This window comes from Micropterus salmoides, unplaced genomic scaffold (assembly GCF_014851395.1).
Source record: "Micropterus salmoides isolate LMB-PRFRI ecotype aquatic unplaced genomic scaffold, ASM1485139v1 Ms_hic_scaffold_17, whole genome shotgun sequence".
Lineage (NCBI taxonomy): Eukaryota > Metazoa > Chordata > Actinopteri > Centrarchiformes > Centrarchidae > Micropterus > Micropterus salmoides.
This window is the reverse complement of record NW_024040817.1, coordinates 3,766,494-3,791,993: the sequence shown is the minus strand read 5'-3', so window position 1 is coordinate 3,791,993 and position 25,500 is coordinate 3,766,494. Positions and strand designations below refer to the sequence as shown.

Here is a 25,500-nt window from a genome sequence, read left to right as displayed (position 1 = left end):
ATGGGAATGTGGATCTTTCAGATCAATTTTAGAAGCACCTGTGATCTCGTTCCACATTTGTAATGTAATGTGGGGAACTGGTCTTGGTCTTGACTACAACACTAGTCTTGATGTTAGAAAGGAGTTTAGCTGGCTGCCAAACTATATACAACACATAAACTGTGGACAGTACAAATATATTTATTTTAAAGTCATATTCTAACATGTATGATTTGTTAATTCAGTCTGTGCCTCAACAAAACAGTCTGTTGTGACTTGGCATTACCATAATCATTACTTTTCTTTGTTATTCCCATTAAACGCTTTCCACACAACATAGTCTGAGTTCTGGTAAATGTAGAAACACTAACTGATGTGGAAGTAGTCAAGGCAGGTTGAGGGAAAGTGGATTTACTAAAAACAGTAACCCATTTAATCACTCTAATGTAAAAAATCTGTTGAAGACATTAACAAAATCTACCAAGCAAACCATGCTGTGTGTTTTAGAGGCGGTGCAGCTAATGTCTGTGCATAACTGTATATAAAGATGGACGTCACGTCTCCAAATGAAGCCAAAATATCCTAAGAGCGCTGCCAGAGCCAGAGCCAGCGCCAGAGCCTGTGCAGTATAGATCAGGTTTGGAGCCGCGGTATCGACGTCCCAACCATACATCCAAATCCCACGCAGAGCTCAGCTGTCAATCATGATGCCATGATAATGTTTTATAGCATCAAATAACGAATTAAAAGCAAACTTATCAGAAAAATGAACACTTGAACTGCATGATAAAAACTACCTAAAGTAGGTAGGTGGGTGCATTTATTGTCACAATATAACAGGTTATATAATGAAATGGAGCTTTGTAACTCCCTTATGCTCCATAGCAGACAGCAAATATCAAAAGCAGAAAAAAAGAAATACATCAAAAATGGTAAACAGAAATAAACTATCATCAGAGGAGCAGTGCCGAGGATGAATTTGAATTTAAGAGTCTCATAGCCTGGGAGAAAAAGTCTGGTGGTGTGACAGCTGAAACTTCTATATCTCTACCCAGAAGGCAGCAGGGTGACCAGCCTGTGGCTGGGTGGGTGCTGTCCTTTAGTTTCCTTTGGGCTCTGCAGGCACCTCATCTCACCGATATCACTGATGCTCAGGAGATGGGTACCAATGATCTTCTGAGCAGGTTTAATCACCCGCTGCAGAGTCCTCCGGTCCCGAGCCGTTCACATCTCATGCCAGTTAGTGATGTTTCCAGTCAGGATGCTTTCTGTTGCTCCTCTGTAAAAGCTGACAAGAACTTGCCGTGGGAATTTATCCTTCTTTAGATTCCTCTAGAAATGGTCGTTCCTGAGCTTTCTTCACCAGTGTGGAGATGTGAGACGACCACGTCAGGTTCTCTGGGATGCTGATTCCCAGGAACCTGAAACTGTTCACCTGCTCCACCTCAGCACCACTGATGTAGACAGGAGTGTGTGTCTTTATCTCCTTCTTCCTAAAATCAGTGATCAGCTCCTTAACGTTGCTGACGTTGAGCGGTAGGTTGTTCTCTGAGCACCACTCTGCAAGATTATGAATTTCCTCCCGATATGAAGTCTCATCGTTGTTTGAAATCCGTCCCATGATGGTGGTGGCATCCGCAAACTTCACAACAGGGTTCTCTCCATGTTGGGGGATGCAGTCGTGGGTGTACAGCATGAACAGGAGGGGGCTGAGCACACAGCCCTGGGGGGCTCCGGTGCTGGGCACTACAGTGGAGGAGGTGAGTCCAAAATGACTGAAGTAACAGAAATTTTGTTTGTCTTGATGTTTTTGGGGAGCTGGGTTAGATAGTCCACGTTTATACTCAGTCCATGGCACAGTCAGTAAAGTATCTGTTAAACACAAACTCTGTCTGAACTGACCTTCTAGCCGCGCTAGAGACTCTGCATGCTAACATGCTCACTGTGACAATGCTAACATGCACGTTTAGCAGATATGATTCTTATCATGTTCACCATCAAAGTTTAGCATTTTAGCATGCTAACATTTTCTAATTAGCAGGTAACACAAAGTACAGCTGAGACTGATGGGAATATTATTAGTTCTGCAGATACTTGGTCATAAACCAAACAAATTGACAAATTAAATGTTCGACCTGGTGAAGGCGCTGGATTCAGAGGATCACCAAATATTTATGTAGTTATTATAATTTATCCTGAGGAGAACATGTCTGAACTATGATGTGGTGAAGCGACTGAGCATCTGGCAGAGACAGAGCCACGTGCTGCTAGTGTGGCTAAAAATATAAGATTAGTAAACATTCAAACTTTAGTGCTAGCTTGCTAAGTTTCAACCATGCATAAATGTTTGCAGATTTAAGCAACACTGTAAGTTAAGCTATGTCCAGTTAGCAATATATATATATATATATATATAAACATCTTTCCATCTTTTTAGTTTTTAGGTTAAAAAAAAAATCATTGTGAAAGTGGAAAAGGAATAACTGAGCAAAAGCTACTTGTCTCCTCTTGTTTGGTGTTACTTTACATAGTTAATTCTCCAATAAAAGAGAAAGAAATACATCAGAAAGGAAACAAAAAAACCCCAAACATCTAGACTTCATACCACCCTCAGCTCATAACAATCACGACACACTTCCTGATCTCATGATTTTCAGAGAAAGGACTGAAATGCTTTTCATTTGGAGGATTTCCTTTACAGTACATTTCTTTCTTTGTGAGGACATCTGGGGCACAGGGAGCATCAACACACACACAAACTGTACTGCGCTATCAGAAACAAAGAGCCACTTGATTAGTCTTAATGGGTCTTAACGGGATCTTAATGGCTTGATTTTCTCAGGCTTTTCAAACACACACACACACATCATTTTGTTCTGGGAATGAAGAAAGCTGTACGAACAGATGACAGCGAGCAGCTGATCAATACTCAGACAGGACTCCCATTCCCATTATGATGGGCTGTAAAATACGAGTGGACAAAGTCGATGAACAGAAACCGCCTCATCTTGTCACGGCGAGAAACATCAGGAGAAACAAAAAACATGTGTGTGTGTGTCAATAAAGGAAGAATCCAGTCATCGTGATCAATGCGGACGCTGACAAAAGACATACCGGGTGATAAAATGATGGCTGTTGTGTTGCATCAGAGAGGCTGTTTTAATGTTTTGTCTCATTTTTTTACCGAATGAAACATAATGCAAGCCGGAGGCAACGAGAGAATGACAATGACTCCTTAGGAAAAAAATATTGTTTTTATCCAGGCTGTGCAAGGGATGTCAGTACCATGTCTGTCTGTTGATCCACCATTTTGATTCTGGCTAAAATATATTAACTATCAGATGTATGGCCTTGAGATTTTGTACAGACATTCATGGTTCCCAGAGGATGAATCCAACTGACTTTGGTGATTCTTTGACTTTTCCTCTAGCACCATTATGAGATTGGCATTTGTGGTTTTGGGTGAAATATCTCAACAACTATTGGATGGATTGTGATGAAACGTGGTTCAGACCTTCACGCTCCCCTCAGGATGAACTGTGATAAATTTGGTGATCCTCTGACTTTTCATAGTGTCATCCTCCGGTCAACACTTATTTATGACCAAATACCTGCAGAAATAATGACATTCCCATCAGCCTCAGCTGTTAACGTGCTACCCTAAGATGCTGAACATGATGAACATCATACCTGGAGTGTCAGGCCAGTGTTAATAATGCTGCATGAAATGGATAAATCAAAGAGAAACACAGGACGTTTAGTCAGTACAGGAAGTGTGTGTGTGTGTGTGGCCGAGCAGTGTGCAGAAGAAATGGAGATTCAAAGGAGAGAGAGAGATAACGAGGGAGCTGAGAGGGAGCGCATTAAAAGGAGAAAAGCCTAGTCGCAAAGTGCAACTAAATGCTGGGAAATTACAGATATCCTCACGAGCAAAGGATGTGGTTAGTGTTTAAAAAAGAACACATACCATCAGGGCTGCCCTCACCACATCATACCTGGTTCTATGTTTTAGATTACAGATGCTTATTTATGGAAAATAAAGACCTGGATACCGTTTTCTGTCAGAGCTACCAGAGCTTCATGATGATAAACAGAGCTCTGAGGAAACGGCAGGTGCAAAACAAACACAAAAATGATATATTTATTCCCGTTGCTTTCATTATGGAAGTGACACTTGGCTGATTTTAACTATATTATATATATTTCTACAAAACGCCTACACGTGGCCTGTTGCTTGGCCTGGACTGACGCTAGCCTGATCTGGCCCTGACCATCGGGGTCAATTAGCATCCAGCTCAATAAATCCTGAAAGAGGCATTCACTTGTATCTGTTCTGTACGAAGGAGTCCTGCAAAACCCACCTTTGGCTCGGTGGTCCTCCTCTTTGGGGCACTGTCCTCCCTCCCACCAGCGTCTCTTCAGGATCTCCAGCCTGTTGCTCTCCTGCATCTGTAAGATCCCCAGAGTGATCTCATCTCTGTACGGAGAGCCTGAGGAGGGAGAACAGGAAAACAAACATGAATTCAATGTAGACACAAGTACTCTACTGCACCGACTCAGGAGGCATTCAGATTTGTTACGTTGTTAGAAGAGGAGGGCGCCTTTTTATACTTTATACAAAGTGATTTTAATGGGTCATCATTGGGTTTTCTCTGGACAGGACAGTAGGTAACTGTCACCACCAAAAATGGAGGAAAGCCCCAGGAAATCCAGTGTGATCTGAGTCTTGAGTCTCTTTCACATCTGTACTTTTGTTCATTTAGTCCATAACAAACAAAAATGATCCATCGTTGCCTTTAAGTTCTGGTCCTGACCGAGCGATTATCATAGATACTGAAAGCGCTTCAGAGCGAAGGGGGAGGACTCATCACAACCACCCCCAATGTTTAGCACCCACCTGGATGATGCATGGCAGCCAGTTTGCACCAGACGCTCACCACGCATCAGTGTGAGGTGGATAGGAAAGGAAACTTGGATCATTAGCTCGCCAGATGGAGAAAGCCACGTTGGGAATTTTTGCCAGGACGCCAGAGAACCCCCCTATACTCTTTGCGACAAGTTCCATGGGAACACAATGAGTCAGATGGCAGCTCCCACAGCCTCCCCATCATTGCACTGAGACATAGAGATCTTATTGTTAGGACCAGAGGGAAGACTGCCCCCTACTGGCCCACCAACACCTCTTCCAGCAGGCCCAACCTGCTTAGCTTCAGTCACTCAGCAGAATACAGCAGGGTACATGTTGGTGTGGCTGCATGGATGAATAACAAGAGAATGGGTCCACAGACATGTAAAAGGCCCCTACCTCTACTACATAGGAAAAAGACCCCCAGACTGAAAGAGACACAAAACGACACTGCCAAAACTGTCCAATCAATCGTGGCCATTTGCGTCTCTTTGTGGTGGTTTGGGGATTTTTCCCGTAGTGTAACGGGAGGGTAGTTACTGCAGTTTCACTCGCATCATATCGGGGAACAGCTAATACACAGATTAGGACACAAGCTCAGGCCAACTGCTTTAGTGCAACATATGGATTTAATAGTAGTTTATTGCTCTCAAACCACAAATGAGCCACATCAGAGTGCAGGAGCGGCTTTTCAAGCGGTCTCGATTGGTGCAGTTTGTTTGTGGTGTGAATGAAAACGGAGCCACCAGAGTCGCTTCGTTAGCAGCAGATAGTAGATGTGGGATTTTAACATGAATTCAAAAGCTAAACTACTATTTAGTTCTACTGCTGGTCATGAACTGTAGAGAAAGCAATCTTGATGTAAATCTTTGGGTAACAATCAACAAGACAGCAAAAAAGAGTGACAACACGTGTTTAGCTTGGGTCTGTTTGTGGGGCTGAAATATCACCAACACTGTCCAGTGAATGAGTTCCCTGTTGATATATTGTTCAAAGCAGTTTGAAAATGCACCATAGATTCCTAGAGAAGTGCTAGTGAAGAAGAAGAAAGACATGCCACTGAAGGAAAATGTGAGTTAATATTTAACTAAAAGAACTTTCTAACATGACCAAGGCAGGTCTGCAGATTGCTAAGTCTAACACATTCGGCGTGCGTATTTATTGAAGAGGCAGTGTGTTTATGAAGAATAAAGAAAGTAAAACCCACAGTTCACCTCTCCTTTGTTAAACATGTGCTGAGCTGCACTAACAGGCACAGCGTGGTCTTCACAGGCACAGCGTGGTCTTTACGGCTCTGTGGGTTGTTATATTGACATTTTCCTTCCAGGGAGCACATGTGCTGATAAAGTGAGAAATGTTAAGAGAGCAGAGAAAGACATGAAGCGGCAGCTGCACCTTTTATACAAATCAAACATGCCCGCTGCTGTTTTGAATCTCATTTTGCACCTGAGCCCTGTGTTCTGCTATATTTAGATCTAAAGCCAGACCTCTGTGAGTGAGAACATTGGTTTCGCTGACTGATGTTTGTTTAGCAGCAGCAGCAGGCGTCAGCCACCAACACTGTCTCCGAGACATTAAGTTTACTATTAATTAGCAACAGACTGTAAACAAAGATGCATGAGAGCATCTCCACTTCCTCTCACTGCACAAAAAAGCAGCCAAAACATCTCAGATACAGGCACCGTGTGCGATTATGAACTACTGTTGCTTGTAACAGAGTAGCCGGCCAGGAACATGTTCGCACTAGTCACAAAAGCTGTCGGTGATTCTTTCCATTTTCTGTTTCCTCCCCCTCTGGCACCATCCAACGACCGTTTCCCCGTGAGTTACGTACGGTACAAACACATTGCACCATGATTCACTAGAATAGTATTTTGCCAGGGAACATAATCTAAGAAAAAGTAACTGGCTAAATAAATTTGTAGACTATAAATTCAATTCAACGGGGCTTTATTGGCATGGGAAGCAGACGTTTACATCACCAAAGCAATTTCTTGGGGACGGGTTGACACAGTACAGCAGGAGCATTTTTAATAATAATAGTAAATAATTCTAGACATATGAATATACCAAAGTCAGCTCTATGGTAATTCTTGAGTCTATCTTATGATATAATATATGGGTACCTGTCGTTAATATTTTGTCCACTACAGCTGTAAATTATCACGGTTTCATCCTTACCTCGTCCTCACTTCCTCCCTGCCGCTCTCGCCCATTCATCTTCTTTCTTATTCCATTAAAAAGTGACACTGACTTTCACAAAATGACAGACAGCAGGAAGTGTACGGGTGTTTTTCAAGGTAAAATCTAAGTCTATGACAAAATTATGACTCTTTTACTGGTGAGATACTCCATATTTTAGAGATTCAGGATGATTCATTTGTCACATCCTGACTTCCTTTTGTCTTTTTGTTCTTAACATAATTGATATGTGCCTTTTTCTTTGGAAACAGAACTCTTCCCATTGAAGCTAAATACCTCGTTTGGCATATTTCCAAAGGTATGACGGACTTCAGGGAATGGAAATGATTTCAGATTTTTCTCATTCTTCTACCGAGATCTCAGACTCTTTCTGTTTGCTGTGCTTTATGCTTAGTTTTTCTTTATGTGAAACTCTGACAGGCAATAAACCTGATATGTGCAAGATACTTTTTATCCTCATCTTTGACGTTTAGGTCCCGTCAATCTTATCTTCTCTCTAGTTATTATCTGTCATCAGTGTCGTGTCCATTGTTGTGTTTGCTGTGTTTCTGTTGTTGTCTATTTTAACTATACTCCTTCATACCTCCTCATGAAGCTGGTTATGGATGGAGGATGGTTAAGGGACTTTTGTTCCCAGAGTCTGTCCTTCACTCAGTGCCTCTTTCTGTTTTACAAAGTCTAAAGTCAGGGAACAAAAGCTTCTCATGTGCAGTCAACACCAACAAATCCTACAAATTATTTGACAAAACGTGTAGTTTGTAACTGCCCTTAAGAGGGACAGTGGACGAGATCATTTGCCTGTTGCTTTAAAAGTTGGTTATGTTTAGGCAAAGATCTGAGTTTCGGTTAAACTTGCTAATTCATCAGGGTTAGGGGGCCTTTTGTTGTGATGGTTACACTAATAATCAGTTTAGGGAATGATGATGGAAACAAACTGAACTCCCACAACACAGAAACCAAACTGGCTTTAGATTTAAGGCAGCTGCAAATTCTCATTTTCTCCTTTTTAAGCTGATGCTAATCGCTCACTGTCAGTCAGCGCGGTCAGCATGGGAGACGACGTCTAACAGGGGCACCTGGGTGATTCTGCTGCTTTTATTTTCACCACTTAACAGGCAGGTTGACTGACAGGCCGGTCTCCCAAAAACTCCTTTTTTTTCTGTCTTCCCGCTGTTCCCTCTCCTCTCTCCACATCTGTTCCTCCTTCCTCCATTAACTATGCTAATCTATGCACTAACACTTAACACCAGAAACAAGTCTGAAGCAGATGATGAGGCGAGGCCTGACACTGGCGAAAGCACACCAAGGCCAAATTGGAATCAGGATGGATTTAATTTGCCAAGAACAGCAGCTGCACAAAGAATATGACCTGGTTAACTGCTAAAACAGAACCGACACACAAGGTGACGGAAAAAAGGTACCGCAGCCTCAATATATTACAAACAATATGTGCTGTGACAGAAGACTAAACCCAATTACACTTCACATAAACAAAGTAGAAAATATACACACAATGGCAGGTTAGTGCTCCGTTTCCAGGAGGAATCGAAACATCTGGCGGCAATAGCTGCAATCTTACTCTAAAATCCAGAAATCACTCAAGGCCCGAATTTAGAGTTTACAACAAGATTAAAAGGAAAGGATTTTGGGAAATTTGCTTGCTTGCCAAGAGTTAGGAGAGAACAATGATACCACCAGCAGCTTGCTAACTTAGCATAAAGCTCAGCATAAAGACCGGACCAGAAAAACAACCACCTGTACAACAGCAAACTGTTGTTTTTACACTTTTAGCACATTTTGTTTGTGTGGATTAAACGACTTCTGGAGGCAGGCTCACCGTTTCCAGTCTTTGTGTTAGGGCAGGGCGGTATATCTGTATAATGAGGTATCCCAATATCATTTCAAAAGAGATATAAAATTAGACAATACCGTTTATACCGATATAGTTTGATGTTGAGTTAATTAATATGTTTCTATAAAGTCCTGCCAGCGTTTGCTCGTCTCTCTCCCTCACCTCACAGCCCCACTCCTCCCTCTGCCTCTGCACGCAGCCGTCTACTCTCAAAGTCTCTAAAATCAACACGGGGGATATTTTACAAGCACGGACCAGGTAAAGTGACGGTGAACACAATAGTGCAGATGTAATTCGTAAGCTACCACGTTGGTTTTGTTTTGATAGGCTATGTTGTCAACACGCCTCCTCAACATGTGGCGCCGCTGTGGGTGGAAGAAAGACTTTACACAATGTATCCTACTACCGATGGAGAAAGCCACCGGATAAGACATGCAGGGAGAGACGGCAAGAAGTTTGGCACGCTGGCGTGTTTGCAGCAGAACATGTTAGGTCTGTGAGTGTGAAGATAACTGAAGGAGGCGGTGAGTGAGTGACACTTAAGATGGAAAATCAAGTATAATTAAAATGGTAAAATAAGATACAAGCTAAATTACTACAAATAGTAAGCTGCTAAAACAGAATGACTTCTTGGTCCATATCGCCCAGGCCTACTTTGTGCTAAGCTAACTTAGCTCGCTGCTGCTTGTTGCTTCATCCACAACGGACAGGTGCATTTCTAGTTTTAAATTTATTTCTGGAAAACATCAACTGAGAATCGATCCAAACCAGTCAGTTACACACTGAACCAATCAGTGAAGGATTACATGAGCATGTGACTCCCTGGCTGTCCCGTGCACACAAACAAACCTTCGTAAAGACCAACAGCTGACCTCCAGTGGTTGCTACAGTGATGCAGACGTATGTCAGGGCATCTCTGTCTGGGGACATTAAGATCAATGGAACAGTGGATAAGCCGCATACCTATGGTTTGATTCCCACTGTGACACATCCACCACTGTGTCCCTGAGCAAGACAACTCCAGGGGCGTGGGACCTCTGAAATATATAGCAATTGTAAGTTGCTTTGGAAAAAAGCGTCAACTAATCTATTAAATTTTAAAAGTTCCACAGAGAACACTTATCTGACCGTAGCCAGCAGTGATAGGATAGTTTTTTTGTTAGTGTAGGAAGAAATGCTGATCTCTGAATGAAGGGGAGAAGTGCCTGTTTTGTACAGCCTGGTCTGGCAAAGACCAGCTAGTCTCTGCAGCTTTGTGACTGAAGTTCCCAGCTTTATACCCCCTCCAAACACACAGCACCTCAGGTGAGCAGCAGACGTTTCTATGCCTTCAGACTTTGCGCACTTTAATTTTCAGTTACGACTCTCGGACACACCTCTTACTGTCTGAAACCTGCATTTCTGTCCTTTCTTTCATGCCTGGCATGAAGAAAGCTGACCAGACACAAGATATGGATATCATACAAAATACCATTGTTCACCTACATCATAGAAACGGTTTCCACAGGAATTAGAATCATTCATATGATCACTGGTCTTTGGTACAAATCTAGGATATGTATTTAGACTTGCAGCAGCTTGCTTGCTGTTTGTCTTGGCATCAAGTTTGTCAAATTAAGTTTATTGATGATATAGATTAATTTGGCAGTTTTTCAACCAGTTCAAGTGTTCTCCGATCAGCCTTTTGTGACACTGTCGCTGAAGTTTGACTTCCAAAGCTTCCATTTCGCTTTCCTTCCTCTCTGAACTGTCTAAACTTGTCTTATTGTATGTGGCAGAGACATCATAAGCCGGCTCCTCCTCCACTCACCCAGAGGCATGCCGATGCCGTATCCTTTGGTGTCCAGCAGTCCTCCGATCTGCGTGAGGTTGCAGTTGAGGCTGCGGTAGTACTCGTTCATGGTGCTCTCCATCAGGAAGGCGTACTTGGAGTTGAGGACGCGGGCGATGCCTTCCTCTGTGCTCTTCACGAACACACTGGGCTGCTTGGAGTACATGTAGTTCCACATCCGCTGGTACGTCTGGTACCGCGAGTTCTGGAGGAGAGAGGGGTGGAGACGGGGTGGGTATTTATTCCACCTCTTCTATAGGTTCAGTTAAGGCCATCCAAAACAGTGAGTTTCATGTCACACTGAGGAGGGGGGGGTCTGCGAGATCATGACTTAACTTACGTCTGGACGGGCTTATTACACTTTAAATGAAAACACACTGCCAGTTCAGCAGCAGATACTGATTTACAGGATAAATACATAAAATAACCCCAGTTTGACTGATATTACTCTGGAGTGTGACACACACGAGAAGTTCATGTTGACATTTGGTTTCACACGGGACTCAAACCACGTCTCCTGGGTCAAAGTCCTGTTTGTTTGAACCGCCGCTCTTTCTCGCACTGTATTCTCACCTGACGCCCTGAAGGCTTTCTGGCAGCCCTGTGCATCTCATACAGACTCTAAAGGGTGCCATATGCATCTGTATAAGACGCATTCTTTTCATTATTGATTGTTTTCCCAGTAAATATTAAATGAATTGTACTGTTACACTGTATAATGTAAAATGAAGTTTAAGTTTAGTCTACAAAAATCGACTTCCAATGGGAGTCATAGTTTTCCTGAGCCCAAGGGGATGTCTTCACCATTGTTAGTATTAAAATATATTACTAAGTAGTGTAACTAATTACTTTTCTAAAACGGTAATATTATTACTAGTTAATAAGGCAAGTAACGCTGCGTTACTGTTACTGAACATCTTTGATGTAAATCCACGACAGCTCAGCGGGACCGGACTTTGTTGTTCTTGTCCGCTGAGAGCCAAACACTAAATGAAGAATGTAAAACGAGGGGGAGAGGCGTTCTGTCCACAGCTGTAAGCAGCTACTGCCATTATTGTGTCACAGTCTAAGATGCAAAGAACATTGTCGTCTGTTGTAAACTCTGTGTGACCAGCAAAAAGCTTTCAACCACGAACATTTCTACATCTGATTTATTGAAGCATCTGCTGAAGCAGCACAGCGACGTGGAACTCACAGAAAGAAACTCCGGCAGCTGCTGCCACTGATGCTTGGACTCGTCGGGAGAGAGTGGCGTTAACGTTTTGTAACTACTGAATACTGCTCTTATAAACTACATGTGCAGTAAAACCGCTGTTTAAAAGTCGGGATTTACTTGCTTTATTTTTTTATTTCAGCTGGTGGTGTAAAGAAACGTCAGGCCCAGGCTATATGCTCTGTAAGAACCACACTCCTGCTGCTGATATGGATATGATGTTAGTTAAAAAGTCGGGGGAGAGACGCTTTGTTTGGGGGTGAAGGGGGTGGTAGGGAAAGCAGTGTTTCCCATAATTAGCCTATAATTTGGATAATCATCAACGGGGACGCGCCACATATTGATTTTCCAAATTTTTACTAGGCGTATTTAAAATCATTTTTGATTAAAATGCCGTACTGAGGAGCATATATTCGTGCAGCACCTCCTGGCCTGTTTCTCTCTCCCTCTCTCTCGTGAACACCGCTGCACAAACCTGTCCAAAGTTAGAATACCCCCCCCCCCCGCTGTTATTCTGTGGGAAACACTGGAAAGTAATATAGTAACGTACAGTGGGTACGGAAAGTATTCAGACCCCTTTAAATTTTTCACTCTTTGTTTCATTGCAGCCATTTTCCAAAAATCAAAAAAGTTCATTTTATTTCTCAGTAATGTACACTCAGCACCCCATCTTGACAGAAAAAAACAGAAATGTAGAAATTTTTGCAAATGTATTAAAAAAGAAAAACTGAAATATCACATGCCCAACACTGGTCTTTACATTGTTTTTACGTTGTTTTGTTATAAATGACAAATGATTATTTCACTGTCAGAACTGCTGATGATTCGTTAAAAACACAACCGCTAAAGTAAACCAAAAAAGTAAATCTAAAATTTGTCTCACCATGAAGAAGGTCATGGTGGATCCTCCGTGGATGGTCCCATACTGGATGTTGGTTTGATCGGCCAGATCGTCTGGAGACTCGATGGGAACCTCCATCCTCTGGACGGTCAGGAACGCGGCCAGGTTGGCCGTGTAGGACGAGATGATGATGAGGGTGAACGCCCACCTGAGAGGACCAGAGAAAAGAAACAGCTTTAACCTTTATTTACCCTGAAAAACTTTCAAACCATCCCTGTGTTTTTCCCCCCCTTTTCATTAAGAGCTGTGAGTAGAAGGCAGGAGAGGGACAGATGGAGAGCACTGCAGGAAACGTCAGGATTGTTAGTTAAAAATCATCAACCTAAACATGAACCCCGGCCGCAGCAGAGAGGAGCAGGACACCTCCACCGCAGAGGAAATGAGACGGAAGTGATGAGCAAGGGAATTAGGACGGGAGGAGAGGTTTGAGAGAGAGAGAGAGAGATGGAGGGAGGAGGAGCAAAAGATGGAGAGAGGATGCTGAGAATAGAGGTGAGGAGAGTGAGAAAATTCTTGATTGTGATTGGTGGAAAGGTGCGATTAACGTCCAGGAACTAGACATGTATGATGCACAGATCTAAATAAATGCACCAGTATGAAAAGCAACAGTGTGCTTGGAGCTAATGTCATTTGTGTAACTAATAAAAAAAGACAACACAAACAGGAACGTGTGCAGATCAACAGGAGGTAAAAAAAATAAAATAAAGTGGTAAAAAGCAGTTCTTCACACTACGAGTGTTGCTGGAGTTTGACCTCTTCAGCCCCACCAGCTTCTCAGCCAACATGTCAGTCAGACAGGCAGATAAACAGACAGACAGAACTCAGCATGTTGCAGTTTGTGCCACAGCCGTCATGAGTTTTTATGGGGCTAAGTGCCCGGCGAGGCTGAGAGCTGTCAGAGAAGAGATGCTGATGGCCCCTCCAGTCCTTCCAGCATCACTCCACCATCTGTCTGACAGCAGTTACTGGGAATGAGGAAGGAAGAACACAAGTTGGGAGAGTAATCGTAATTTCATTCTCCACCACCAGCAGGAGGTCGGAGGTTTGGTTTGAATATTCTTCTTGTTGAAGGGAATATTTGTGGTAGACGAGGTAATGATAGCTCATCACGGTGTAAACATGAGCTTGTCGTGTAGACAGATGGTAACACTTGTGCACACATGTCGCTGGCCACTGACAAAACATCCATCCACTCTCTCTTATTCCTGTAACCGCTTATCGCGGGCAGGGTCGCCGGGGGGGCTGGACACCGAGCGAGAGGAGGCGTACACCTCGGACAGGCTGCCAGTTCATCACAGGGCTGACACAAAACAACCATTCACACTCACAATCACACCCACAGGGCAATTTAGTCACCAATTAACCAGTAACAACAACAATAACAAAAGAAGATTAGATTTCCATAATTTCCTGAGAAGTAATTATACTAATTATGAAAGAGATAGAGGTCACCTGAATATGCAAAAAATTTAATTTAACATATCCAATGATAAATGAATAAAGAAAGTTTTAATATGGATATAATCTAGTTCTTTGCAGGAGACGTCTTTGGAATATATAAGGACATGATTAGGAAACAACAGACCCAAAGAAATAAAGCTTTACCAAAAATACACTTTGAAAACCCACAACCAAAAGCCATCCAACCCAAGCAAAGCTCTCTGAACAATGCTTCACACAGTTTATCATATTTATGAGCTGCTGCAAAATCTGTTTGTGCGGAAAAATGAGGGTCAGATGCTGGGTGGATTAGGACGGAGGACATGAGAGGAGCGGAAACTACACGAGAAGAGAATCTGACTTCATCAGTTTCCCATCTGTTCACCTTCAGCTAATGTTCCTGAGGAGGGAGGGCTGGACAGAGGGGACAGAGGGGGGATATACATTTGTTTGCATTCCTGTCTACTGTGTACTTTGTGTTTGTAAAAAGTAAATATACGGACACCAGAAGCTTCCCGAAGAACTACAGATTTCAGAACGCCAACGGAGGCACGTGAGGAGTTACAAAGTGCTTTCCACGGAAAAGGTAGGAAAAATATTAAAGATGAAAGCAAATACAAGTTAAATGAAGAAATGTAATGATAAAACGCAGGGACCACAAAATATTAAAAGTAGAAAATGAAAAAACATGAAATATTCCCAAAAGCTTGAATGTTTTGAGAAGCGATTTAACCTGTTTGATCTCTCTGAGGTTAAAGGGGAAGAAATAAAAATGTTTGTTATGTACTCTTTCCTGATGTTAAAAGCAATTATACTGAGTCTGAAAAGCGAGATATATAGTGAGCAGCAATCAAGAAAGCTGATGAGTGAAGGAGACCAAAAAAGCTTCATCTGCTGCTTGATTCGGCGCGTTTATTCTCTGAAGCTGAAATAAACGTAAAACCCTCATCAGATTGAAGGATTTGGGGATACCAGGTTTCCAGGCTGGTGTTATTTAATCCTCCCTTTCCATAACACCCCACCCACACCTCCTCGGTACCAACCAGACTCCGCTGACGCAGCGGGTGGACAGAGCCCGGGGCATGATCTCTGATCCCTGCTGCATGAAGCCGCCCACTGGGAACCACAGACTGTTCCCCAACGTGTACTGGTTCTCCAGGACGTCCCGCCGCTCCCGCAGGCACGGGTGAGGGTTATACCACTCATAGGGGCTGAGCCTGAAGGGGGGGAGGGAGAAAAACTCTGTTACAAAAGTCAGAAGAAGCCTCTGAGTCGAGCTTTCACCAACACTGACACGGTACAGAAGTTACACGGTTGCGTTAGAGAAGGTTGAAAAGAAATTTTTAATTTCGCAAAAAAGTTTTCACGCTTGCTTTGACGTGGTTTTTGCCTTTGTCGAAAAAGAGCTAATGCTAATGGGAGATGGAAACACTTTAGTCGAATAAGTTTCTCTACGTTTTTTTCTAACATCAGTGGCCATCAGGTTCATGCGACTGGTTTTGTTTCTGGTTTGGAACTCAGATGTCTTTATAAGTGTTTATTCGCTCCGAAGCAGCTATTTCACATTTCTCACATTTTTGCGTCAAGTCCGCTTTAACTTCGCATGACAAGTAGATGGAAACATGGCTAGGGAGCTCCTTCCACTGAGACGCCATAATAATTCTAATTTAAATTCAATTCTTCAAATAACAGTGAAACACATTCATTAGTAAATTGGCTGCACTATGTGAGGGGCTCTTACAAAGCACTTTTACTACCGAGTACACCTTGTATTAAAATGATTTTGTAAGAGGAAGTTTTTAAAAAGTGTTTCCATGTAATACAGCTGAGACTCAGCTTGACTCAGAGTTCAGATAAGAAACAGAAAAGGGTGAGTGACAGAGAGGAATTCAGCAGAGAGGCAGACACAAAGACTAAAAAACAACAACAGAAAGAAACAAGACAGTCATGTTGTTTTGTCTTGTTCCACAGACAAACCCACAACCTCTCCTCCAACCCTCGGGACACATATGAAAACAAAAAATCAAAACTGTGATTAGCTTTTATTTATAGGTGATAGACACACACACACAAACAGCCGCAGGTGAGTTACCTGGCGGCGAGGAAGAGGACGCAGCTGACGGCGAGGTAGGCCAACAGCATGAAGAGCCAGACAGCCGGGGAGAAGGGATCCAGGAAGGAGAAGTAACCCGGTTTACGACCCTGAAACTCACAAACAAAATCCCTCAGTTCATTTTGTTTCCATGAGAATTAGAAATGTTTAAAGTGTCCGTCTACATTTGGCCACATTCACACCTGTACTTTCTACTGTCCAGTGTTACGCAGCTGCATAAAAAGTGCAAACGTCCCACTTAGTGTGACAGAAAATGATCAACTAGTAGTTCTTAATTTCTGAAGTTTAATCTTTCTAATGCTGAAGAGTTCTGCATGTGTTTTATACTGAGTGGCATCACAATTTCACGCAACCACATGAACTTTAAATTGACGTGGAAAAACATAAACACCAGTGGAAGTTCTGATGCCTCCGTCTGGCAGCAGTGAGACGTGATAACGACCGTCTGTCGGCCACAGCGCTCAGAAAGCTGTCAACGTCTGAGGATCAGGAACACAGCCCTCGCTTTCAGGTCGACAGCCACGCGATTCAGAAAAAAATCACACTCCTGGAATTCTATTGTTTCCTGTTTTCGCCCCTTCAGCTCGTCACATTTTCTCAGCATGTAAACCCGCAATTCAAACAGAACAAGATAAATCTGCAAATTGCAGTTACAGGCTTTTCAAGCGATAACGACGGCCCCTTTCATCACTTCCCCTCCCTGCTGCTTATGTCGCCTCTGACCCCCCCTCTGTCCGCTGAAAAGGATTTGGCAGTGAGGAGAGTTGAGGAACTCCCAGATTGGACCCAATTACAGCAGATGACTGGAGCTGTAATGGAGCCCAATCAACTCTGTTTCTGCTTTCCCCCCCCATTTTGGCTCATTTAAAAAACACCAAGCGAGGCCGGCCAAGGCCTCACATCTGATGGGACTCGGCTGTTTTTGAGCTGTTTTTCATCTTGTCATTTTCGACATCAAGTTCACTTGATTTATTTGTCTAATTTTTTTCAAAATTCAAAACATGGCCTAATTATCTCCTGCAGAACTGTCCAACCTTCCCACCTACCGGCAGCTCTCGGAGAAGCAGCAGCCGGTAGCTCCTTCAAACTTCGCTATACCTTTATTTTTTTTCCGGCTTTATTGCCAAAACATGCATTACCTCTGACATAAGCAGTCATACACTCATTGGAAGATGAAGGCGGGGTTTTTGGATTAAAGAGCAGCAGACCACGACCCACCCAGCCCAAAAAAACCGGACCTGACACTAGAGAGGAGAGGAAAGAGAGCCAGGCCATGCTGGCCCAGCTTGGACTTAATTCTGCTCCCAAAGAGCCGGTCTGGACAAAATGGGACTCAAGTTGACCAAGCAACGGAATTGACCCTTCGCTAAGCCCCGCCCTCCTTAGTTACTCGTCGCTTCCACTGTCTATCGCTGCACTCCCTGGAGAAATATTGTCAAATGTGTTGGAAAAAGCGATCTCAGAAAGAAGCAGACAGTTTTGCAGTTGCATTTTACATTTGAAGGCTGTAAAACGGACTCAAATGGACATGAAAAAAATGAAAGATAGAAGCTAAAGCCTACAGATCACACAGTACAAGTGAACCACCGCATCCCCCGATGACTGAGAGGAAAGACAAGGACATGGACGATCAACACTGTTCCTGTACAGCTGGTCGGCCTCTATTCATTATTACAATCATTAAAAAGCAGAACAGCAGGACTTTATTACGTTGCATTCAGTAGGAAGTTAGCTAGCGTTAGCTAACTAACATCACACTAGGAACAATCCACAGCCGACATGTTTCTGGATTTGTTTCAGGTTTTGGAAAGTATAAATCTTACTTCTCCTTTCAGCCTCTCTGGGTAGCGACTGTAACTATTACAAGTGCCCCAGGAACAGCGTTTGACCAGATCCTTTTGCATTAGAGTCAATGGAGCGCAGTTGCTTAGTGAAGGGTCAATTAAGAGACAGTAGTTCCCATCTTTACATAGACCTGCCACATCAACGTCCCGGATCAAGCACTCGGCAGGTGGTCCATGTTCCCAGCTCGCAGTGCGAGACTCCGGCAAGATGAGAGGAAGTGGAAATGTCAGACTGTTTTTTGTGAAGATGAAACTTTCATATCATCATCTGGTTGCTGCTGTTTACATTCACCCCATAAGCAAATTAAAAAAATGCACTGTGGAATGTTTGGGGTGTATACATGTACGCAAATATATTTGAGTGTCCTATATTTACATTTATTCATTTAGCTGACGCTTTCATCCAAAGCATCTTACAATTGCTATACATGTCAGAGGTCGCACGCCTCTGGAGCAACAAAAAGTCATGTGCCTCATCCATTACTCCATCACCACCAATATATATAAATAACTGTATATATTGTTTTGTTTAAGTTTAGATGTTACCATATTTTAATATAGGCCAGCACTTAATTATGTGTAGTGTGTATGGCATGAAGGAAATACAAATTTCGTTTCGTTATGCAGCCTTGTGCTAATAATAATAATGACTAATAAACTTACCTTACCTCACTATAGCTGGAATTTTCTGATCTAATTTTTTCATTTAAATTTCTATTTGGGGAAATCTTGAATGGTTTCTATCAGAAGTCTGACACGAGCACAGTTTGAATCTAATAAACAGTAGTGTCATTTACAGTGAGTGGGCTAAAACACACTACACACACTCCAGTAAAGTCGAATATTGGCATCATTCAGTTAAGTTGCCATTCCATTTCCTCCCAATTACTGAACAACAACGAAGGTAATTTTAAGTTTCTAACATTTATATTCACTCAAACTTTAGTTTAATTTCTGCGCCGGCTCACACAGATGCCCTCAATAAACTTACAGCACTGATATGGAACCACTGAAAACACAACGTTTCTTCATGTTTACTGTGACAGATTAATTTGTTCTGTAGAGGTTTCTTTTTGGTCTGAACAAGAAAGGAGCGGAGGAACATTAAACAGTTATTTAACTCAAACTGCAAAAACCTAATGTCCTCTGACGCTGTATTTGCTGAGTTTGTTTGCTGTGCAGGAGGTCACGCTAAGTTTGTGCTTGATAAATAACAGACGCAGGTCAGATGGCCACAAACCGCAGAGCTTTCTTAAACCGTAGGAGGTTTACAGCATCAGGACAGGACAGACGTGTGTCAGGCAAGCTGTCGGTCATCCAAACTCATTACACTCACTTTCAAGAGCTTTCCTTTCTGTAGTCTCAGCCTTAAAGTTCTGACTGCAGGGCGGTAAAGTAAAGTTCACTATTTGGCCAAAAGTATGTGGACACCCAAACCCTTATGTGACAGTTAGACTTTATATTTTTAACCCGTGTTCCTTAATGTGCGGCTCTATCAGCCTTCTGGTTTCAGTCTTTCCAGCAGATGTTGAACCTGCTGCAGGGATTTGCTCCCATTCAGCCACCAGAGCATCAGTGAGGTCCAACACTGATGTTGGCTTATGAGGCCCGGCTGGCTCACAGGTTCAGGATTCAGTTTAAGGTGCTCATTTGTACATAAAGGTAGAGCCCGTGGTCCAGCACCTGGGTACATCTCAGACTTGCTTCACCCGTATGCCACCACTAGCCCACTCTTCAAACCAGTTATGTTCTTTTTGTATTATGGGATATCTCTTAATATACATATGTGGTTTTATTATTTTACTTCTGTACAGCACTTTGTGACTTGCTCTGTGAAACTTTTGTTTTTGCACTTTCTCCATGTACACAAAAGGCCTACTGCTCTCAAAAAAGACCATCTTGGAGGTGAAGATGCTGGATTTGGAGGTCCCGGGCTGGTGTGGTTACACGTGGTCTGTGGGTGTGAGGCTGGTTGGATGTACTGCCAAATTCTCTGAAACGCCGTTACGGCTTATGGTAGAGAAATGAACATTCAATTCACGGGCAACAGCTCTGTTGGACATTCCTGCAGTCAGCATGCCGACTGCACGCTCCCTCAAAACTTGTGACATCTGTGGCGCTGTGCTGCGTGATGGAACTGCACATTTTCAAGTGGCCTTTTATTGTGGCCAGTAACTTTGGTGTGGGAGATCTGGGTTCGATTCCCACTGCGACACACCCACCAATGTGTCCCTGAGCAACACAGTTAGCCCCAATTGCTCCAGATGTGTACGACCTCTGACATACAGCAATTGTAAGTCGCTTTGGATAAAAGCATCAGCTAAATGAGGTAATGTATGTGACCTGGTTGAAAAGGATTTGGAGCTGTTTGATGGAGCTGTGGTGAGTAAGGAAAGCAGTAACTAAGTACTACTGTTTTGAGGAATTAGTGAAGTAATGTGATTACTTTTTCAAAGAAACGTAATGAATAATTGGGTTTATATGAAAAAAACATCGGAGTTTACATTTTGGAGATATGCGATAGAAATATGCTTTAAAATATATTTAACAGTAATATTATTGATCCTTTATGTCTTTTGTGTCAAACAAATTGTGTAATCACCATTTGTCTAGGTTTCTATTAAAGATCATAAACTTTGTGCACAGGAGCGTGACACATTTTTCTAAATAGTAACGATGTCATTTCCTCTCCTGCTGGTATCTCCTTGGCGATGATGTCAGAGCTCCTTGTACGAGCTGTAATAAATTGTTGTGCCTCAGATGCAGTGAATAGCAGTGTGATAATATATTGAGTACTAATGAATTGGGAGCAACTGCAGACATAAATTTACACTGTTCAACACCAGGGGGCAAGAACACTGATAAACATGATGGCACTTCCCTAATGCGTGTGCATAAGTCAACAGCTTGAGCAATTAAAAAGATTACCATCTTTAAGTGTGCTCGCAAGCTATTCAGATAGATGATGTGTGTGTGTTTTACATTGTGCACAAAGCTCCTCATACTTTCAAACACCATTGTATTGTTTATTGTTCCTGAGTAGTACTTCAGAAAGATTTTAAATGCAGGACTTTTACTTGTAACAGAGTATTTTAAACTGTGGTGTTACTAGTTTTACTTAAGTAAAACATCTTCCACCTCTGGCACCTGCCAAGAAAAAACTCAACACTTACTATTATGCAAATTTAATTGAAAATCAAATGAGGGAAAGGGGGGTCAACAGGAAGCCATGGTCCTGTGTGTGTGTGTGTGTGTCATCAGCATGGCCTGTTAGCCAGTCTATCTACTGTGTATAATGGTCACCAGTGGTTCGCTTGATAACAGCAGCCTGGTGTTCAGTGGAGTGAATTAATGGTGCCTCGGTTCAAATCCCCCAACTCAGACTGGACCAGGAAAGTTCTCCTCCTGATGGAGACGACAGATCTCTGACTGCTTGTCAGCTCTGCGGTGTGAGCCTGTAAATCGCCGCTACAGGCCGTTACTGTGAGAACAAACGTGCTCACAGTCAACTTAATCCTTAAACAAACACTTAAGAAATGAAGTTGGGACGTTTCTGTGTGAGGACGGCCTCGGCTGTACACACATTAAACAGCTGACTGATCACTGAGTCAATACTCTGAGGCGCCAACGGTGGACTGGATCAAACATGCAGGACAGGTGGTGGAGGTGAATACGGATGAGCTGCAGATGTACAGTATCTGCAGGCGGCGACAGTGCAGCACGTCATCAGTCTGCCTTCATAGGAGACGCATCATTACGTTTTAACGACAATTAAATGGTTTATTAACACAAGTTGCCACATTTAAGGACTTAGGCTCCATCCGCACTGCTTTTCGTTTAAACACGCAGATCTTTCAAGGGCGTCACTGTGTTGGAAAGCGGTGGGGGCGTGAAGAGACACTTCGCTCGCGAGAAATCACAGAAAGTTACATCTTTAAACCCTGAATTTCCCGCATTCTGGTGAACGTTTCTGAACTAATTTATGGTGGAAATGTTTTTATTTATGTAAAAGGAAACTCAAAAGTCAGGTGGCAGGTGACATTTTAATATATATCAATATAACAGAATCTAAGGCATTCTGTGCTGCTTTCAGATCTGTTTCTCCTGTATATCAACTTTTCTCATGTATCATCGTCCCTGCTGAGGCAACACATACGCAGGCATGATTTAGTCTTCCCTCCTCTTTTGTCATGTTCACAGGGAGAGAACAGAAAACTTTGCCAAAAAGAAACTGTGTCCAGAAGTTGTTACAGTTACTGATTGGTGCTGCACGTTTTTGGGTCATTTTATAATCAGCAGCTTGTTTGTTTTTTTTAAGCTTGAGTTACTTTTTTTGAACAATGCAAAAAAAATTGGTTTCTTCTATATTTTAAGTATATTGCATGTTTTCTTAATGCACAAACATAAAACTTTCTAAAGGCATTTTAATTTGTTACTTAACCGCAAGCTATATTTTAGAAATTTAACAAATCATGCTTTAAAAAAGTGGTGGGGACATGTCTCCAGCGTCCCCAGCGTCCCCAGCGTCTCCAGCGTCCCCAGCGTCCCCAGTGTAACTGACACCTGTGAGACCTTTTACTAGGTTTGCACCTCCCGTCCAGACAAAAACAGCGGACCCGGAGACTTAAAACGGACCCTGTTTTCGTTTTAAAACTCTGGGGTAGCGTTTTAGAAAGATGACGCAGACACTCACATCCAGCTTCCTGATTGGCTCTTATCGGTCATGCAAAGAAAAAACAGGATGCTACTTACAGTCTTTTTAGTTTTGGTATTTCTAGTAAAATGCTTTGTATTGTGTAAATAACACTTGCTGTCGTATTTTTTTTTGTTGCGGTGACTCCCAGTCTGTTTTTTGCCGCCACAGTCGCTTGGACAGTAACAGTTCCACCTCGCTGTCGGTCCATGCAAAAAACAATTCTGGTGTGGTTTATTTGTTTGTAGTATTACTTTCTTCTTTCGCAAAATCTTCTGCAGAATAGACAATCTGCTTCCTGTTTAAACCGGCTCGTGCAGGCGAAAACGTACGGAGACGTTTTTAAACAAAAACTTAGCAGTGAGATGTAGAATTAAAAAGGACTTATAACTGCTAAACATTTCAGCCCCTAACTATAAATGATCAGAATTGGTCTCTAAGAAGCTGCTGGCTCATCCCAAAGACTGCTGCTATATTCATCATGTTGGATGGATGTGGATCTTGAGAATGGTACCAAATCCACAAGCTGATTATCTCAATGATCCTTTACTTGTTCTCTGCATGGCTTAAGCCAACCTGATGTAGACGGTTCATGTTACGGACTCACAACAGAAAACCTGTATAAAAGGTGGATGCAGTAATGACCCCAGAGAGGAAGAGATTCTACAGCAGCTTCACAAAGCTTCACACTAGCTAAACACTAACTGTATTTATTTATTCAAGTAGCATTCACTGAAAGTGATAACTACTGTACATATACAACACACAACAGAGTAAAAAAGCATTAACTGTGCAGAATTTCACCACCTTTTCCTCTGGAAGCAGAAAAAATGTATTCTGTATTTACAGGAAACAGAGTTGTCGGCTTTGCAAATAAAAAAAAAGGTGCTGCTGGCCTGGTTGCCGTTCGTTCACCCAAATTTCCATCCTGAGGAGGCCTCTGCCAGACTCACAGGAAGTCCATGTTTCAAATTCCAGTCAGGGAGGCAGAGTCTCCCTCAGAGGCTGAAAAACTCATATTTTCAAGCAGCAACTCCTGTCATCTCCCCTCCAACTGAAGCCTATCCCCTCTCCTCTTCAGAAAAAGGAGAAGAAGAAACATGCCCTCTATCTGTGTCCTCAGCTCTGCTTTTATCAGCTCTCCCAGCCCTTCTCCCCCTGTGTGATCTCTCTGGTCGCAGGAACATTTGCTGTTGCTTCGTCCTGAACTCACAGTTTGACTGTGTGACCTGTGCATTCGGCGACTGTTGTTGCCTCCAGCAGCGGAGCTCCTGCTGAGGAGGCGGCTGCTGTTGTGAGTGCAGCGTTTTCACTCTGAATTCATCAAATCATCGGCCAGACGGAGAGAGAGAGAGAGAGAGAGAGTCCTCAACAGAAAAAGTAGATTTTGCAGCAGGTTATTACGGTTTAAAGGTGGTAAGCGATTCTGGTCCAACACACGTCTTTATGTCCTTCAGTTATTGGTCGTAAAATCGTAACTTTGGCATGTCGTCGTCAGTTGGTTGCACTTGTGTGTGCTATGTTTTGTAAAGGAAAACAAAAAAACAGAATATAAAACTGCAGCTGTAGAACTCGAGGCTGAGTCTGAATCAGCGTGGTAATGACATTTTATACCGCAAGCAAATACACAACATGCTTGTGACGCTTCCCTGTAAACTCACATCTCATTGGCTGTTTTGGGTTTCTGATCAGAGGGACCCTGATATGGAATCGTAATTGGTTTCGGTCCCCGATTTGAAATCGGTACACTTCACAGTACAGGATCATTTGGGCCAATAATCGGTCCAGACCAGCCTCGGTTCAGGAATGCCTACGCGATGGTTGGAGGGCGAATCAGAGCCAATATCGTCCCACTTTTCTTAAAGTGTGCGGCCAGCAAAACAAGTATTGTATCTCACAGCCTGATGTTTCTTCTTCCTCTGAGCCATAGAGCTCCACCAAAATACTCACTAGAGCAGGGGTCGGCAAATAAGTCTGACATCGGGCCAAATTTTCTTCAAGCCGTTACGCGGCGGGCCAGAACATTATTTCAGTCAAATTATTTCAAACCCTTGGAAACTCATGTGCACGTTTAGCTGAGTAGAGTGCAGGACTCCCGTTGGAGGAGTTGTAAGATCGATCCCAAAATCTTGCGGACTGTTTTATTTCTCCCTTGTTAAACAAATTACAGTTTTTCACATGCTCACAATAAAGCATGTGCCGCAGTGCATATGCGTCCTGTCGTTTGATCTGCATTCCTAAAACTATGGACACGTTTACGGATGACTTTTTCAGAGGTGCGTCAAGTAAGCCAGAGACTCTTTCGAATGTCCTTCAGAACTTTTCAAAGTAAAACCTCTCAATGAACTCAACATGAAGCATTGCTTCAAAAAACGTTCTTGCGCTTTTATTTTGGAGGCACAATCACTTAAGAGGAAGTGATTATGTGAGTAACTGTTTCTGTCTTTTTCAGCATCAGCCGCTATCAATTTATTCATTTTTATTTATTTTTTATTTTTCTGCTATCAAAGCAATCTGGCTGCCAGA

General features: G+C 42.7%; 1 protein-coding gene across 1 annotated transcript in view; it reads right to left on the bottom strand.

Annotated features, from left to right (window-relative positions):
- LOC119908149 (glutamate receptor ionotropic, kainate 5-like) overlaps positions 1 to 25,500 on the bottom strand; it is a 99,109-nt gene that overhangs the window by 7,859 nt on the left and 65,750 nt on the right. The window contains exons 13-17 of the mRNA XM_038725904.1: positions 16,417 to 16,526; positions 15,368 to 15,541; positions 12,867 to 13,032; positions 10,750 to 10,975; positions 4,341 to 4,469 (exon numbers count right to left, since the gene is read on the bottom strand). Coding sequence (XP_038581832.1) covers positions 4,341 to 4,469; positions 10,750 to 10,975; positions 12,867 to 13,032; positions 15,368 to 15,541; positions 16,417 to 16,526 — 805 coding nt within the window. The remainder of the gene's footprint in view (positions 1 to 4,340; positions 4,470 to 10,749; positions 10,976 to 12,866; positions 13,033 to 15,367; positions 15,542 to 16,416; positions 16,527 to 25,500) is intronic.